The sequence below is a fragment of the Mus musculus genome, chromosome 12, assembly GCF_000001635.26.
Source record: "Mus musculus strain C57BL/6J chromosome 12, GRCm38.p6 C57BL/6J".
Lineage (NCBI taxonomy): Eukaryota > Metazoa > Chordata > Mammalia > Rodentia > Muridae > Mus > Mus musculus.
This window is the reverse complement of record NC_000078.6, coordinates 80,952,954-80,969,841: the sequence shown is the minus strand read 5'-3', so window position 1 is coordinate 80,969,841 and position 16,888 is coordinate 80,952,954. Positions and strand designations below refer to the sequence as shown.

Here is a 16,888-nt window from a genome sequence, read left to right as displayed (position 1 = left end):
CTGAAGGTCCTGAGTTCAAATCCCAGCAATGACATGGTGGCTCACAACCATCCATAATGAGATCTGGCTCCCTCTTCTAGAGTGTCTGAAGACAGCTACAGTGTATTTATAATAAATTAATAAATAAATAAATAAACGTTTTTTTTAAAAAAAAGATTTGCCTCAGTCTGGCTGGAGAGATGGCTCAGTGGTTAAGCATACTGACTGCGCTTCCAGAGGAGGTCAATTCCCAGCAACCACACGGTGGCTCACAACCATCTATAATGGGTTCCGATGCCCTCTTCTGGTGTGTCTGCAGACAGCTATAGTGTACTCATATACATAAAATAAATAAGAAAATCTTTTTTTAAAAAAAGTGTTCTTTGCCTTGGTCATGGTGGGGAAACTACACCTAACAGACCCGCTCAGTCTCATAGTTGAGGTGAGTCGGGGGAGTTCAGCTCAGGATGGCCATACCTGCCTCTCTAATGCTGCTGATGTTGCATGCCTCCCACCTGGTTTCCATCATGAGACCCACAGGCCCAACATGCAAAATAGAGCCATTGGGAGTGCAGTAAGAAAAGGCCACTCATCTGCAATGCCTAAAATTAACCTGCACACCCCACCTGCCCACAAACCTGGTAACTTCCTAGAATGCTATAAGCTGTCATTCTTGAAAAATAACAATGCCTCTTGGGAAAGTGGTTTATAGATTAGTCTTTGTTTGTTTGTTTGTTTGTTTGTTTTTGGTTTTTTGTTTTGTTTTTTTCGAGACAGGGTTTCTCTGTATAGCCCTGGCTATCCTGGAACTCACTCTGTAGACCAGGCTGGCCTCGAACTCAGAAATCTGCCTGCCTCTTCCTCCCAAGTGCTAGGATTAAAGGCGTGTGGCACCACCGCCTGGCATAGATTAGTCTTTAGAAACCCCCGCTACATGTCTGTCTCAGGGCACTTAGCTGAAACATTTCAGGAACTGGTTCTGACCAAAGTCTACCCCTTGGCTGGTATTTAATATTTAATAGAGCTTGCTTTATATATGGCCAAAAAATAGTGGAATTATTTTTTTTACCTGGTGCATCTCAAGCTTGCTACAACCTCACTTCCTTCTCTGAAGTCTCTCAAGTTATGGATACCTCAGGCACCAGCTAGTTACTCTCCACAGCTGGAGTTTCTCGTGAGCTGGGCTTTGGATAATCTCCAGGCTTCCAAGAGCCCAACGTACCCCAGAAAGTTTTTTCCCCTCTGGAGATAAGTAAGTCTTTCAGGGATTCATGGTGCCACCCCCCAACCAACCCCAACCCCCACAGGACACGTATGGTCTAGATATGGGCACAAAGCAAGGTCTCAGAGGAGGACAGTCATGGACACAGCCTCTCCTGAAGACAGCAACACCACATCGCCCCCCCATCCTGTCCCATGGCCCTCTGGCCTTTGCCACTTAGATGAGGAAGGCAAAGGCAGAAACAGTCTCTTTCTCTCGGGAACAAATGGTGACTCACTGAGGATAGGGAAGGCACCTTTTCCCAGGAAACAACCTGAGGTCTCCGAGACTGAGCTAGAAGCAGGAACTAAAGGGAAAGGTGGACATGTTTTGTTGCAGGTCCTGGATGGGTCTCAGAGACGCTATAGTGAAGCATGCTCAGCAGGGTAAAGAATGAACCCTGTGCTGGGTACGAGCTCCACTCGGCAGGCACAGAGGTCAGAAAACTTAAGCAAAGTAGGGGATCCGGGGAGATGAGGTTATGGGCTGTCTTATAACCACAACCGTGGTTCTGCAGGTTGCATAATCTTTTATTTGCCCACAGCTACATTTTGTCCAGAAACTCTGTCCTGAAAGAGGACTGAAGAAAACATCCAGCCAGCACTGGGCAAGGAAGGGCAGGAGCAGAGAGTGAGGTGGTGTTCACTGGGTCGGAGGATGGAGGCGCACAACGTATCAGCCCCCTTCAATTTCTCCCTGCCGCCTGGCTTTGGCCACCGGGCCACAGACACTGCGCTCAGCGTCATTCTGGTAGTTATGTTGCTGCTCATCATGCTCTCGCTTGGCTGCACCATGGAGTTCAGCAAGATCAAGGCTCACTTCTGGAAGCCCAAAGGGGTGATCATCGCCATAGTGGCCCAGTACGGTATCATGCCCCTCAGTGCTTTCCTTCTGGGCAAGGTCTTTCATCTGACCAGCATTGAGGCTCTGGCCATCCTCATCTGCGGCTGCTCTCCTGGGGGGAACCTGTCTAACCTCTTCACCCTGGCCATGAAGGGGGACATGAACCTCAGGTAGGACCGAGGGTTAAGAGGAAAGGGTGTGGGATGGGGTGCTGCCGAGATGTCATGATCTAGAGAAGATCTAGGCTGGAGCCAGGAGCGGGGAGGGACGTAGGAGCTGGATTAAGTTTGGCATTGATTGTCAAAGGTTTATGCTAAATTGGGGCAGCCTCTGGAATCTCTTTGGTTTAAATCCCAGGGGGAAAAAAAAAACATTAAGCTGGTCCAGAGGTATGTTAGACACCCCTGAACTCCCAGAAGTCTCTACAGGATCACTGTAAAGGAGAATAGATTTCGATGAAAGAGTTCCTCAGAACCACAGTCATCTGACTGGCAGGGTGTCAGCTCTGAGGCTGAAAATCTAGCAAGGGTATAATGGGTCCAGAACATTCCAGGAAGGCCAAGGTGACTTGGAACCAAACGAGCATCTTAAATTTCCTGCAGAGAAGAGACTCCAAAGGCTCTTCTCCAGTATCTGGGCATCCAAGGTATCTGCTAAGACCCTTTACCGAGTTGTCAGATGTGGTGAGATTGCCAACCAAAGAAACTTTATGTAGAATTGAGGCCCCAGCGATTGCCCAGGTTAGGCTGGGCTCCACTCAGTCTAACAAGAAGGGAGAAGGCTAAGACCAGCCTGAGCAGCCAGGTGGTGGTGGTGCATGCCTTTAATCCCAGCACTTGGGAGGCAGAGGCAGGTGGATTTCTGAGTTGAGGCCAGCCTGGTCTACAAAGTGAGTTCCAGGACAGTCAGGACTATACAGTAAAACCCTGTCTCAAAAAACCAAAAAAAAAAAAAAAAAAGACCAGCCTGAGCCTAGAGCATCCTGATCAGGTAGCACTCGTGAAGCGCCAGACTCCTTGGGCTTGGTGGAATATCTGTCCTTCACACAGCTGTGACTGTGGCAGTGAATGTCAAGGAGAGGGGCCCCTCTCAGCCTGCTCGGGCAGTGCACAGCATGGGTGAACTCACTCCAGACACAAAGCCAGTCTCCTCTAGGCCTGATTCTCAGTGGAGTTGTTCAGTGTCAAGTAGAGAAGGGACCGCAAAGGGAGCATACCTTGCCTGTGCCTAAACTTTACAAAGAAAACTTACCTAGAAGCCTCTCCTGGTGAGGCAAAACAGCAGGAGGGCAACTGGAAGGAGGGGCAAGGCATTAGTCATGCTGTCCTGTAAGCAAGGTTGGTCGCACCTTATACGTCCCAAGATGTTAAACCTCAGCTCTGGTGCAGGACTATGTAGTCACATTAGTCAGAAAGGGGGCACGGTGGGGAATCTGGGGATCTGTGGAAGCAGCCGATGGAACTGTGTGACCCAGTCTCTTCCTCCTAAGCAAACTTATCGTTCTCATACACATTAACCATGCCCCGATCCACCTGGCTGAGCGGGAATAATTATCATGTCCAGACAGACTTTGAATCCCTGTTGTCCTGAAAAGTGACTACATGCATTATTACAGCAATGACAGCAAAGCTAAGGACCTTCACTAAACAAACATTCTTTTCAACAAAGTCAATCTTTAAACTTACATTTTTTTTTAAATGTGTACGGGTATTTTGTATGCATGTATGTCTCTGTGTACGACGTGTGTGCCTAGTGCCCAAGGGAGACAGAAGAGGGCACTGGATCCCCCTAGAACTAGAGTTACAGTTCTAGTAAGTTCTGTAAGCAGCTATGTGGGTGCTAGGAATCAAACCCATCTGTCAGAGCAGCTAGTATTCTTCTCTCTCTCTCTTTCTCTCTCTCTCTCTCTCTCTCTCTCTCTCTCTCTCTCTCTCTCTCTCTCTCTCTCTCTCTCTCTTTGGTTTTTCGAGAGAGGTTTCTCTGTATAGCCCTGGCTGTCCTGGAACTCACTTTGTAGACCAGGCTAGCCTTGAACTCAGAAATCCACCTGCCTCTGCTTCCCAAGTGTTGGGATTAAATTCGTGTGCCACCACCACCCAGCAATTTTATTTTCTTAATACTCTTGTTGCCCACTGTATACATCCTGCACTGGTCCTTGTTTCGGCGGCTGACATGAAGGGGTACATACAGAAGGGAGTGCCATAAATGACCACATTCACAGATAAGGAAAGTCCTAGGGCTTAACACTTTCAGCCAGGGGCTGGCTGGCTGGCTTTAGAACTGGTATGTCTGCAGACGTCTTGAGAGCTATCCTGTATATTGACAGAGTGAATGGAGGCTGCCTGCCAGTCTCAAAGGCACTGGCCTCTCTGATCAGACATATGCCTTGTACAGGAGAGAACCTACTGTCATCACAGCTTTCTGCTTTAGCTTTGTTTGTTGGTTGTTGATTTGGTTTGGTTTTTTGAGACAGGGTCTCTCTGTGTAACAGAACCCTGGCTGTGGCCTGGACTCACTTTGTAGACCAGACTGGCTTCAAACTCACAGAGATCCACATGCCTCTGCCTCCCAAGTGCTGGGATTAAAGGCGTGTGCCACCATGCCTAGCTGCTTTTCCTTTTAAAATATATTTATAGGTATGAGTGCTTTGCCTGAATGTATGTAAAGACATGTGTGTGTGTGTCCTGGTGCCCACAGAAACCAGAAGAGGACACTGGATTCTCCTGAAATTGGAGCCATAGATGGCTGTGAGTCACCATGTGGGTCCTGGGAGTTGAACCCTGGTCCCCAGGAACGGCAGCCAGTGCTTTTAGCAGCTGAGCCATCCCTCCAGCCCCAAGATTTCTTCTCTTCAAGAGAAGACTTGAGTCTCCATTTTTAGGTGAAATCTCCAAATTTTCAAACAGCATCAAGTCATACGTATATATCTAAAAGGCTGTGCAAAGCAAGCAGTGTCCAGGAGTCAAGTGTGGCTCCAAGGCCTACTCTGAGGCCTCTCTTTTAAGGCCATTATGTCCCAGAGTTAGAAGTAAATGATGAGACTCTTATTCCATTTTACTCATTAGGAGACAGAGGTCAAAAAACCTACCAAAGATCTCCCAATATCTGAGCAAAAGTTGTGTCCAGAGCCAGCTCAGGACCCTCTCTCATCCTTATTCTGTCTTCCAAATGGATTAAGTCCGAGGTGAGACCACCAGGCAACCAAGCAGGGCAGCCCCGTCCTCAAAGATGCTCAGGCAGGAGAAAATGCCTAGCTGAGGTAAGCATCTTAGGGTACAGCCTGGGTTACTCTTGCCATCCTCAAACTCCCCAGCTCCTTTTAATCTGCTGATCCCATAGCAGAGCCCAGAGCCAGTGGCTAGGGAAGCAAAAGGCCTGGACACCACCCAAGGATCCCTACAAGTTCCCCAGTATCACACAGGAAGCCACTGGGATCCTAACACATTTCCTGCCTCACGGTAGGGACTGGCTGGTCACCTCCCAGTGTCCTCAGCAAGTTGCCTCTGATCTTTCTATTCCTTCTGAGTTTACAGATTCCCTAAAGCAGGGCTTAGGCAATGCACTCAATCTTAAGCAAGGGGCTGGGTGCAGTGGTGTAAGCCTGTCACCCTTGCTACCTGGGGTCTGAGGCAGGAGAATGCTTGAGTCCAACTCAAACTAACTTATAAAGTAAGGCTGGTATAGCAGCACAAGGGTGTAATACCAGCCCCGGAAAAGTAAAGGCAGAGGCATCAGGTGTTCAAGGACACCCTCCACTACACATAAGATTCTGTCTGAAAAAGCAAAAACAAACAAGAACAACATATGTAGAAAAGAAAAAAAAAATCAAAATACAAACACGTCATCCATCCCACCATAACCAGACACCAGGTCCACAGTGTGTGGTGATTCCAGTCTCAGAGGCTGGAACCTGGAGGTCATCTCCCATCCAGGCTCATCAGGGTAAACTGAAGATCACAACAGTCACAGATGCCAGTGGGTTGGGGACGGATACCTTTGACAGCCCTGGGGTACCAGTGATTGCAGAGGAATATTGCTCCATACACCAAAGGGTACAAGATAGAGAGTCTCAGAACAGACTCCAGAACTCCTGACACACCAAGCCAAAGCAAGCATGATTTCTCCGGACATGAAGACAGAGAGACAATTTATAAGTCAGTCTTCCACAGAGAGACCAATAGTCTGCACAGAAGCCTTCAGACTTTGCTTCTGCCTCATTCTGTGACACCTCTAAGAGAATACGTCCCTGGATTTGGCTCCCCCATCTCCAAGGACATTTTAATACATTTCTGTTTTGTTATGTTTTAGGATGTTTGAGACAGGAGTCTCTTGTAGCCCAGGCTAGCTTTGAATTCAACTATGTAACCATAGACAACCTTGAACTTCTAATCTTCCTCCCCACACTTGACTGATGAGATTACAAGCTTCTATCTACCATTCCTGGCTCCTTTTTTTTTTTTTTTTTAAGATTTATTTATTGTGTAGATAACGTTTTGTATGCATGTATGCCTACACATCAGAAGAGGGTGCCAGATCTCATTATAGATGGTTGTAAGCCACCATGTGGTTGCTGGGAATTGAACTCAGGACCTCTGGAAGATCAGTTAGTGCTCTTAACCACTGAGCCATCTCTCCAGCCCCCTCCTTTTAATGTGTGTGTGTGTGTGTGTGTGTGTGTGTGTGTGTGTGTGTGTGTGTGTGTGCCATGTGTTTGTGTCCATATATGTCTGGACCATATGTATGTCTATGTTTGTACCGTGTGTGTGTGTCTATGTGTGGGTCTGGTTTCTTACAACACCCAGTACTGCACCACACACAAGCTGGGCCCTCTCACACCAATCCTCAATCAAGAAAACACCCTACAGACTTGTCAACAAGCCAATTCTATGGAGGCACTTTCTCAATTAAGACTCCTTCTTCCCAGATGACCCTCACTGTGTCAAATTGACACAAAAACTAGCCAGCACAGCTAGAATGTCAATAAACTACCACGTGTACCTGAGCTGCGTGCAGTTTGCGGCACTTACTCATCTGTTGTGTGACAGCCCTGATTTCATGGCCTGCTTCCGTAGGCAGCCCCTTGCTGTAGTAAAAGCAGGAACTGGAGATGATGGGACTCACACATCTTCAGCAAGGAAGCTGGACTTGCTCCACTTCACACTTCAAAGGGGGGAGGGGGAACCTGGTTTTTCTGCATCTTTTTATTTAGAATGGTCAGGCTTTGTCTTTGCTTGCTTGCTTGCTTGCTTGCTTGCTTGCTTGCTTGCTTGCTTGCTTGCTTGCTTGCTTGTTTGCTTGCCTGCTTGCTTTTTGAGACAGTTTCTTTGCATAGCCCTGGCTGTCGAGGAACTTGCTCTGTAGACTAAGCTGGGCTCCAAAGTGAATTGAATATACTGTCTCTTCACAGCATGGGGCTTACTTGCATATTCTTAATGATGCCTTATACAGTGCTTCTAACTTAACTCTACTGGCTTTTGTTTTGGTTTGGTTTTTTTTCGTGACTAGAGGTGGGGGGTTGTTTTTTGTTTTTATTTTGGTTTGGTTTGATTTTTGGTTTTTGGAGATAGGGTTTCTCTGTATAGTCCTGGCTGTCCTGGAACTTACTTTGTAGACCAGGCTGGCCTCAAACTCAGAAATCCGCCTGTCTCTGCCTTCAAAGTGCTGGGATTATAAAGGCGTGCGCCACCACCGCCTGGCTTGACTAGAGGTTTAATAAATCCTCTACTGTCTACAAAGATATTTCCTCTATGTTTTTTAAAAATCTTGAAAATATTTGCCTTTCACATTGAAACCTTAAGTCACCTTAGAACTTATTTTTATGAGTGACCTAGACTTGCATTTTCCATATAAATACATATTAAGCATCATTCACTTCTTTCCTCCAATACCTCTCTTATTAGTGAAATACACTTGAGTTTATGTCTGGACCATCTTATCGCTATGACTTTCTACCTGTACATTTTCTTAATTTCAGTGACTTTACAGGTCGACATATCTTCATGAAAACATTAACAATCTTTACCTTTCTACTTTTGCACTTGAATTTCAGAATCAGCTTTTAAATCAAAAGAATTTTAAACTTTTGCATCGCATTTATACACATTTGTGTTGTAGGGTACATTGTCTACTTGCGTCTGTGAACCATGTGCCTGCCTGATGCCCTCCTTACAGGGAGTCAGATCGCCCCCCCCCGCCCCCCCCCCGACCTGAAGCTACAAATGGTTGTGAGCCGTCACGTGTATATCTGAGTGGCCATGTGGGTGCTGAGACTTGAATCCAGGTCCTCTGGAAGCTGCCGGTGCTAACTGGAGACATCTCTAGCATTTACACAAAAAGTTTGAGACTATTTATTTGGCTTATACTTCCAGAGGGATCAAATCCACCATAAAGGGGAAGACATGGCAATAGGTAGGAAGGCACGGGAAGCTGGATGATCAATTTTATCTGCATTACAAAAATTAGTACAAGCAAACGGGGAGTGGGGTCAGGCTATACGACCTCAAAGGCTGCCGGGCAGTGGTGGTGCTCGCCTTTAATCCCAGCATTCGGGAGGCAGAGGCAGGCGGATTTCTGAGTTCGAGGCCAGCCTGGTCCACAAAGTGAGTTCCAGGACAGCCAGGGCTATACAGAGAAACCCTGTCTCGAAAAACCAAAAGGAAGGAAGGAAGGAAGGAAGGAAGGAAGGAAGGAAGGAAGGAAGGAAGGAAGGAAGGAAGGAGAAAAGATGGCTTTTTTTTTTTTTTTTTTTTGCTTTTTGAGACAGGGTTTCTCTGTGCTAGGATTAAAGGAGTGCGCCACCACGCCCGGCTTAAAGATGGCATTTTTTTGAATCAGATGGCACCTTCTCCAATGATATATGTGGTTTGAAGGAGTTGGAAAGGCTTGTGCTTCTTATATCTTCTATCAGCCACTTACTATGTCCAATCCGGAATAAGTCAACTCTTCTAGTATTCAGTGTTTTTATAAGTGCACGTGTGCGCACGCATGCGCGCACACACACACCAGTATGTTTACTGCCCAAAAAGATATGAAGCATAGTGTCAGGCACATGGAAGGAACTCAAACCTCTAATTGGCTTTTCCTTTGTTTTTCCCTTATTGGCCACTCAGCATTGTGATGACCACCTGCTCCAGCTTCACTGCCTTGGGCATGATGCCTCTCCTCTTATACATCTACAGCAAAGGAATCTACGACGGAGATCTTAAGGACAAGGTGCCCTACAAAGGCATTATGTTATCACTCGTCATGGTTCTCATTCCTTGCGCCATAGGGATCTTCCTGAAGTCCAAAAGGCCACACTATGTACCCTACGTCCTCAAGGTAAGAACTCAGGGCCCTTGATAGAACATGGCAACCGAGCTACCACCACATCGTCTACTTAGGGAAGTTTACTTTGACTAGCTGCCCTAGGGGTTAGAGTTGAATGTTGGGTCATTTGGCAAGGGCAGCTCATCACAGCATGAGCATGTGTTGGGTCGGGTACAAATATACCAAGGCAAGAGTAGAAGAAAGGATAGCACTGGACCCCTGTGCCTTTTCAGTATCGTGTCCCCAATGACCTGAGAACCTTCACATCTAAGGCTCTATATCCTGAAGCCACAGGACTTCCCTGCAGCATCACCCCGGGAACCTGCCTTTGAACCCTGTACACAAACACACACCCTTCATAGAATTAAAATAAAATTAAACTTATGTTTCTTGATGCTTAAAGTCTCTGCCATACACTTGAGGGCTGTCTTCTGAGTTTGTCATCTGAAAAAAGTAAAGTCGCACACAAGAGAAATAAGATCCCAATAGCAGACAATCAAGTCTGACAGTCTTTAAGACGACTACCGAAGACCAGAAAGGTCAGGCTTTTCTGGAGGGGCTGGTGCCAGTCACAAAGGTTGGGACTCATATAAGCCTGGAGGCCAAATAGAAAGCAACAGGGCAAACTTGGTAGATTTCAATAGCTAGAAGAGAATAAACACTCCCAGCATTTCATGGCCAGCGTGAAGGAAGAAAGATCACTGCTTGCCCTAGAAGAACGTGAGACTGTCCATAATCCTCCAAGAGCTCGGCTCTTGTCAGCCTCCTCTACATAGCAGGCTCAGGATGGCCAGCCAGGGCCACATAGTGAGACCGGGTCTCAAAAAAGTGAACATCCCACACAGGAAAAAAAAAGGAAACTTTAAAACCATGTGGGAGCATAATCACTACAAAGTAACATGAGCACTGATTTCCTTTTTTGCTATTTCTTTATTCAAAAGATGAAAAAACAAAGACTTAAATCTACACATTTTTGTCATTTTGGAACATGCTACAAAAGAGCATGAAGTACACTCTGAAAACTCACATCCTCATGTCTCACGACGAAATCGTTAAGCAGTCACTTCAGAAGATGCAACTGGAAAGTTAGTTTTATTCTAAAAACATGCCATTACCCCCCAGTAAATGCTTGTACAGCACTTACCTGGGGGAGGGGCATGATATAATGCTGACACACTTCTAGAATTTTCTCATCTAGTTTCCAGGTCACACAAGCGAGCTGACTTTTTAGGGTTACACATCATTTGGGGTCAAAAATAGGCTACCTGGTTCAACCAACAGCCTTTTGTATCTGCTTTGCTTTAAATGACTCTTGGCAATTTCCAGAAATCCAGTTTACCCTAAAACAGTGGTTCTCAACCTTCCTAATACTGCACTCTTAAATTCAGATCATGTGTTGCAGTGAACCCCAACAATAATTATTTTTATTGCTTTTAGATTTTTTTTCGAGACAGGGTTTCTCTGTGTAGCCCTGGCTGTTCTGGAACTCACTCTCTAGACCAGGCTGGCCTCGAACACTGAAATCCACCTGCCTCTGCCTCCCAAGTGCTGGGATTAAAGGCATATGCCACCACTGCCCGGCTTTTTTTGTTTTTAGTATAGCTACGTCTTAACTAATTTTGCTATGAATTGTAACTAAATATCTGGGTTTTTTTTGTTTTGTTTTTTTGGTTTTTCGAGACAGGATTTCTCTGTATAGCCCTGGCTGTCCTGGACCTCACTTTGTAGACCAGGCTGGCCTGGAACTCAGAAATCCGCCTGCCTCTGCCTCCCACGCCCGGCGAATATCCGTATTTTTTCAGTGATTTGGGGGACAGGGGTTGCTCAACCCCTTTGGTGATTGCTACTCACAAGTTGAGAACTGCTGTTCCATAACATTTCAGTCTCTCCCTGTAATGGAAGCTGAGAAAGTATGACTGGTTCTAACCAGCTCCAAAATATGTGTATGTCATCTTGTGCAAATGTATACACAGACTGAAAATGCTGTATCAGCTTCATAGGACCAGATTCATCCCTTCAAAGTTACACACTTGAGAATTTCACAGCAGTCTGGAGCTATGTCAAAAGCAGCTGGCTGTGCTTGGTTGAGGTTTTAGTCATTAACGTATTAGCCAAATATTTTTATAGCTACTAATAATAAATCCAAAAAGACCCAAGATAAAGGTTTTTTGAATTCCTATTTCCTACCGAGTCTCCCCACTCCTGTGCCCACTCCCAACCTTCTGATGGTCTCTTCTGTCCCCATGTCCAGGCAGGCATGATCATCACTTTCTCCCTCTCTGTGGCTGTCACAGTCCTGTCTGTCATCAATGTGGGCAACAGCATCATGTTCGTCATGACACCACACTTACTGGCTACCTCCTCCCTGATGCCTTTCACTGGCTTCCTGATGGGCTACATTCTCTCTGCTCTCTTCCGACTAAATCCAAGGTAGGTCTTCTAGGTCCCAATGTCCTCAGGGTGTCTCTTAAGTCTTTTTAGAAATAAGGAACCTTGAGATAAGGGCAGAGCATTTCCAAAGCATGTGTTCAAAGGCACCAACTGACCGAGGGCTTTGAGCAATGAGAAATACTTGGGGGGCTGGGGGGGGAGGACTTAGGATGGGAAGGTGGTAAAGGCAAAGTCTGCCCTCTCCCGATGTTAAATCACACCATGGAGTTTGATGTCATTGTAGTAGCTTTAACGCCAATGCTTTTTTTCCTTGCCCACTCTTATTCTAACAAGGCTTGAATCCTTAACAAGGACAATGTCAGATGGAAGCCATGCTAAGCTCAAAGCCTTTAGCTATAGTGCAAGCAAACAAATAAAGCCATCGTAAAGTAACATTCAACCTGAGGGTCTATGGAAACAGAGTCCTTTCCTCCTGTCAGCCTAAATAAATTACATAGGAGTCTAAACATTGGTACAATGGTTCTCAACCTCCCCAATGCTGTGACCCTGTAATGCACTTCATCATACTGTGGTGACCCCACCATAAAATTATTTTGTCACTACTTTGTAACTAATCTTGCTATGAATTTTAAGTAAATATGTGTTTCCCAATGGTCTTAGGCAACCCCTGAAAGGGTCATCCACCCCCCAAGAGCAGTGACCCACAAGTTGAGAGCTGCTGCATTAGTACCATCTCCCCCCTACACTTTAAGAGAAACTCATTTCCAAAATACAAAATCCACTATTACAACCTAGTTGATAACAATTAAATAACTGTGCTTGTATTACACAGGCAAAAGACTGCCCATTACCATAGTACTACAGTCTTACTAGTTCTGGGAGCTACAGATCACAATGGCCATAGCACCAAGGGCCATCACAGTAAGCCTAACATGCTAAATAGGACAAGTAACACACTTGGGAGTTAGAAAGGTGCAATGTATTCAATTAAAACATTCTGCTCTTCAATGCACTAAATGGAAAGCAAAATTAGGGGAGCAGGTTTCAAAGATACATAATGACCAGTTCTAGAATTAAAATTATGTTAAGGGCTGGAGAGATGGCTCAGTGGTTAAGAGCACTGACTACTCTTCCAGAGGTCCTGAGTTCAATTCCCAGCAACCACACGGTGGCTCACAGCCATCCATAAGGAGATCTGATGTCCTCTTCTAGGGTTTCTGAGAATAGCTACAGTGTACTTACATATAATAAATAAAAGTTTTAAAAAAATATGTTAAGCTACAAAGAAACACAGGATGAAGTCCACATTTCAATCTCCCACTGTCTGCTCAAAGTGCAACTATAAGACTAAGGGGGAAAAAAAAAAAAGACTAAGGGCTAGAGAGATGGCTCAGCAGTTAAGAGCACTGACTGCTCTTCCAGAGGTCCTGAGTTCAAATCCCAGCAACCACATGGTGGTTCACAACCATCCATGAGATCTGATGCTCTCTTCTGGGATGTCTGAGGACAGCTACATTGTACTTATATATAGTAAGCAAATACATCTTTTTTTAAAAAAATAAAGAAAAAGACAAGCTAACACTTCCAGTGTCACCTATCTGCCAGTCACTTTCAAATTTTAACTTAGCAATTCTGTAAAAGCAGACAAAATTTCCAAACTATTCAAAGGCCTCCTTAGGGTCAGATGGATGTAGAACACATGCCTAGTATATACAATGCTCATAGTCCCAAGCATACGCATGCATGCAGAGATACAAGCACATACATGTGCATACACATGCATGCACACACACAGCCTTTATAAACTTTGTGCCTTTTTTGTCACTATCTTCTTAGGGTTGGATCCCATCTTCCAATGCTGGATGCTGTAGGTCTAAAGCATCAGAAAGGGGAAGGACAGGCCCCAGAGCTGACCACTGTCTTGTTTCTTCCCACTCACACAGCTGCAGACGCACCATCAGCATGGAAACAGGATTCCAAAACGTCCAACTCTGTTCTACCATCCTCAATGTCACCTTCCCCCCTGAAGTCATTGGACCACTGTTCTTCTTTCCTCTCCTTTATATGATTTTTCAGCTTGCAGAAGGACTTCTCTTCATTATTATCTTCCGGTGCTATTTGAAAATCAAACCTCAGAAGGGTAAGTATTGAACTCATCTCCTATGAGTATTTGCTCTGGACCTGAGCTACCAACAAAAGATTCCAAGTAGGAACTGGAACCAGGTAAAACAGCATGCCAGCGACTTTGAAGAGTAAAGGTCATTTTCACCAGTAACACTACTCCAAGTTAATGCATCTGGCGTTGTTCTCATGGGCCTGACTTTGTAAGACAAGCTTCAATATTACAGAGAACGATCTTGAAACTAAAACATGTCTAGGGTTTCTTTAATTTGGAAAGCTTCAGCATTCTTTAGTGTTCAGCTTTCTGCAAGGTCAGAGCCCAGCTGGTGGCGCACGCCTTTAATCCCAGCACTTGGGAGGCAGAGGCAGGTGGATTTCTGAGTTCGAGGCCAGCTGGTCTACAGAGTGAGTTCCAGGACAGCCAGGGCTATACAGAGACCCTGTCTCAAAAAACAAAAACAAACAAATAAAAAAAAAAAAAAAGGTCAGAGCCCTAGTACCAACATAGGGAAAACTTGAAACAGGCCTAATACAACAGAATCCAAACCATGATTCCACTCTGGTCAGTTAATCTCAGATAACTGGCATGATTTATACTAATTACTAGAATAATCTTCAAATTATTTTACTTTTTTCTTTTAAAAATAATTTATTACTTTAAGTGTTCAGAGCAAATTCATTATCTGCAGAATGCTATTCTCAAAAAAGCCCAGAATCCCTCCCTCAAACTGAGACACATCTCAACCACTAAGGGCACTTGCAGGGGCTGGAGTAGTTAAGAACACCTAGTTGCTCTTCCACAGGACCCTCAAGGCAGCTCAGAAGCCAACAATTCCAGTCCTAAAGGGTAACCTCTTTTCCTCCAGAGACTTCATGCAGAACAAAGACATACATGCAGAGAAACACTCATACACCCCCACCGCCAAAAATACCAGTCCTTAAAGGGCTTTTGTCTTTATGTATACAAACCCATTTAATCAGAGAACTCCAAGGAATCGATGCTCTTTCCATGTGGACTGTTTTAACTTGAGTCATCCAGGCTTAGCAGCAAGAACCTTTACCTGCTGAGTCATCTCACCCAAAGTACTCTTTATAAACCATTTTGGTTTTTTATGGTACAGAGCATTGTTTTCTGTATGTAGCTCAGGCTAGCCTCAAACTGGAGATTCCCCAGCCAACAAGTACTCAAATTCAACATCATGTACCGTGACCAGTCATGTCTTTTTAGTACTAGAAATCAAACCCAGAACCTTGGGCATGCTAAACAAGCATTCAATCAGAGCTATATCCCCAGCATCCTTGTGTCTTTTAAATAAAAATTAATCCGTTTCCTAACCCAGTTTCTTCTACTATGTATTTCCAAAACCAAGGCTGAGGGTTTTGGGTTTTTTGGGTTTTTTTTTTTTTTGTTTTGACCCCAAGAACTTATGATCTGCACCCAAAACAGATTTCTACTGTAGTGCAAGAGCATGGAGGACCCTGACACCCACCTTCAAAGTCCCTCACCACTTCCACATGGGGCGGAGGGACACTCAGACTGAAGAAGGTAGGGGTTGGCAGTTTGAGGCCTGATCAAAGCTTCCTGCTTCTAAGTCCTTCAGAATTTAAGTCATTATTACTCACCTAAACCCACAGTGATGAAAATATCACACAAAGCATCTGTTAGTGCTACCACACCAGGGATCTCAAAAGAAAAGCAAATCTTTCTGAAAGGAGTGATAGTAGATACAAATACAGAGCACACCCCTGAGTTCTTGCATTTGAGTAAGTTTTGTCTGTCTTAGCTAACTCTCTTTTCCCAAGAAAGTCTGTACATGCTACTATTCTACTGCTGAGCTGAGCTTACAATTTCAGAGGGCTAGAGTTCATTATCATCATGAGAGGGAACATGGCAACTGGCAGGCAGGCAAGACACTGGAGCAGTAAATGACCTTACGTACCCTGATCCACAAAATCACAAATAGGCACACAAAGGTTAATTAGGAGTGACATAAAATGCAGGCTTTTGAAACCTCAAAAGCTCACCCTCAATGACACATCTCAACAAGACCATACCTAATCCTTCTCAAGCAACTCCTCCCAGTGAAAAACAAGCATTCAAATAGGGACCCACCCTCATTCAAGCCAGTTTTACTCTCATTCTCTTTTTACTTTACAGACCAAACAAAAATTACCTACAAGGCTGCTGCAACAGAAGATGCTACTCCAGCAGCTCTGGAAAAAGGTACCCACAACGGGAATAATCCTCCTACACAACCTGGCCTTTCCCCTAATGGCCTGAACTCTGGTCAGATGGCAAATTAGAATGTGAAAACTTAGAAGCAACAAGGAAAGTAACACCTAGTGTGCCAGATTGTCTAGCACTTCCAGCAAACCTTCAACAGCAGAATCATGAAGCAATGAACTGAGGCAGAAGGGCATCTATCCAGGAACCATCATCCATCCCCAAAAATCTGCTATTTGTTTAAAAGATAAAAAAGAACTAGGCAAAGTGGTTCCTCCCTATAATTCCAATGCTCAGAGACTCAAGGTCAACCTTGAGTACACAGCAAGACTGTCTCAAGAAACCAAGAACACTTTCAGCAGCTATGAACTCTTATGAAGGCTCTATGAAACAGCTACATCTGATAAACATTATCACTATTTCTAGACTTTCCAATAAGCAGGTGTTTTGCTCATTAAGCATCCACAACCTGCTTCATGTTGTAACTCAAAAGGAAATAAACTACAACTGGTAGTTCTAACTTACCAAACAATCTTAATTCTTTTTCCTTTTCCACACAAGTTGGGTTCAATTATATAAAATCAATACCAAGTAGACAAAAGCAATTAAATAGGACAAAACTGCTACCCACTACCCACAATGAAAGGTACCAGAAATACCAGAAAGCAAAAAAATTCTTAAAAAGCCATAACAAGCCAACATAATTCCACACTCTTATCAGTTTACAGTGGCATCAAGCACTCCAAAACCTTGAAGGAACT

General features: G+C 44.7%; 1 protein-coding gene across 3 annotated transcripts; it reads left to right on the top strand.

Moving 5' to 3' along the window:
- Window positions 1–1,136: 1,136 nt before the first annotated feature.
- Slc10a1 (solute carrier family 10 (sodium/bile acid cotransporter family), member 1) lies at window positions 1,137–16,657 on the top strand. Of its 3 annotated transcripts, NM_001361972.1 has the most exons (6): window positions 1,137–1,231; window positions 1,785–2,253; window positions 9,193–9,403; window positions 11,643–11,821; window positions 13,726–13,922; window positions 16,062–16,657. In NM_001361972.1, the coding sequence occupies exons 2-6, from the start codon at window positions 1,898–1,900 to the stop codon at window positions 16,205–16,207; spliced, it is 1,089 nt and encodes a 362-aa protein (NP_001348901.1). In that variant the 5' UTR covers window positions 1,137–1,231; window positions 1,785–1,897; the 3' UTR covers window positions 16,208–16,657. The 3 variants fall into 3 exon arrangements, with proteins under 3 accessions (NP_001348901.1, NP_001171032.1, NP_035517.1); NM_001177561.1 differs by lacking the exon at window positions 1,137–1,231 and having other exon boundaries at window positions 1,763–2,253; NM_011387.2 differs by lacking the exons at window positions 1,137–1,231; window positions 16,062–16,657 and having other exon boundaries at window positions 1,763–2,253; window positions 13,726–14,350.
- Window positions 16,658–16,888: the final 231 nt, after the last annotated feature.

Excerpts from the sequence above, each read along its gene's own strand:
- Slc10a1 (NM_001361972.1), top strand. The coding sequence starts at position 1,898 with ATGGAGGCGCACAACGTATCAGCCCCCTTCAATTTCTCCCTGCCGCCT. Across the intron at positions 2,254-9,192 it reads AAGGGGGACATGAACCTCAG|CATTGTGATGACCACCTGCT; the intron begins GTAGGACCGAGG and ends TTGGCCACTCAG. Across the intron at positions 11,822-13,725 it reads CTCTTCCGACTAAATCCAAG|CTGCAGACGCACCATCAGCA; the intron begins GTAGGTCTTCTA and ends CCACTCACACAG.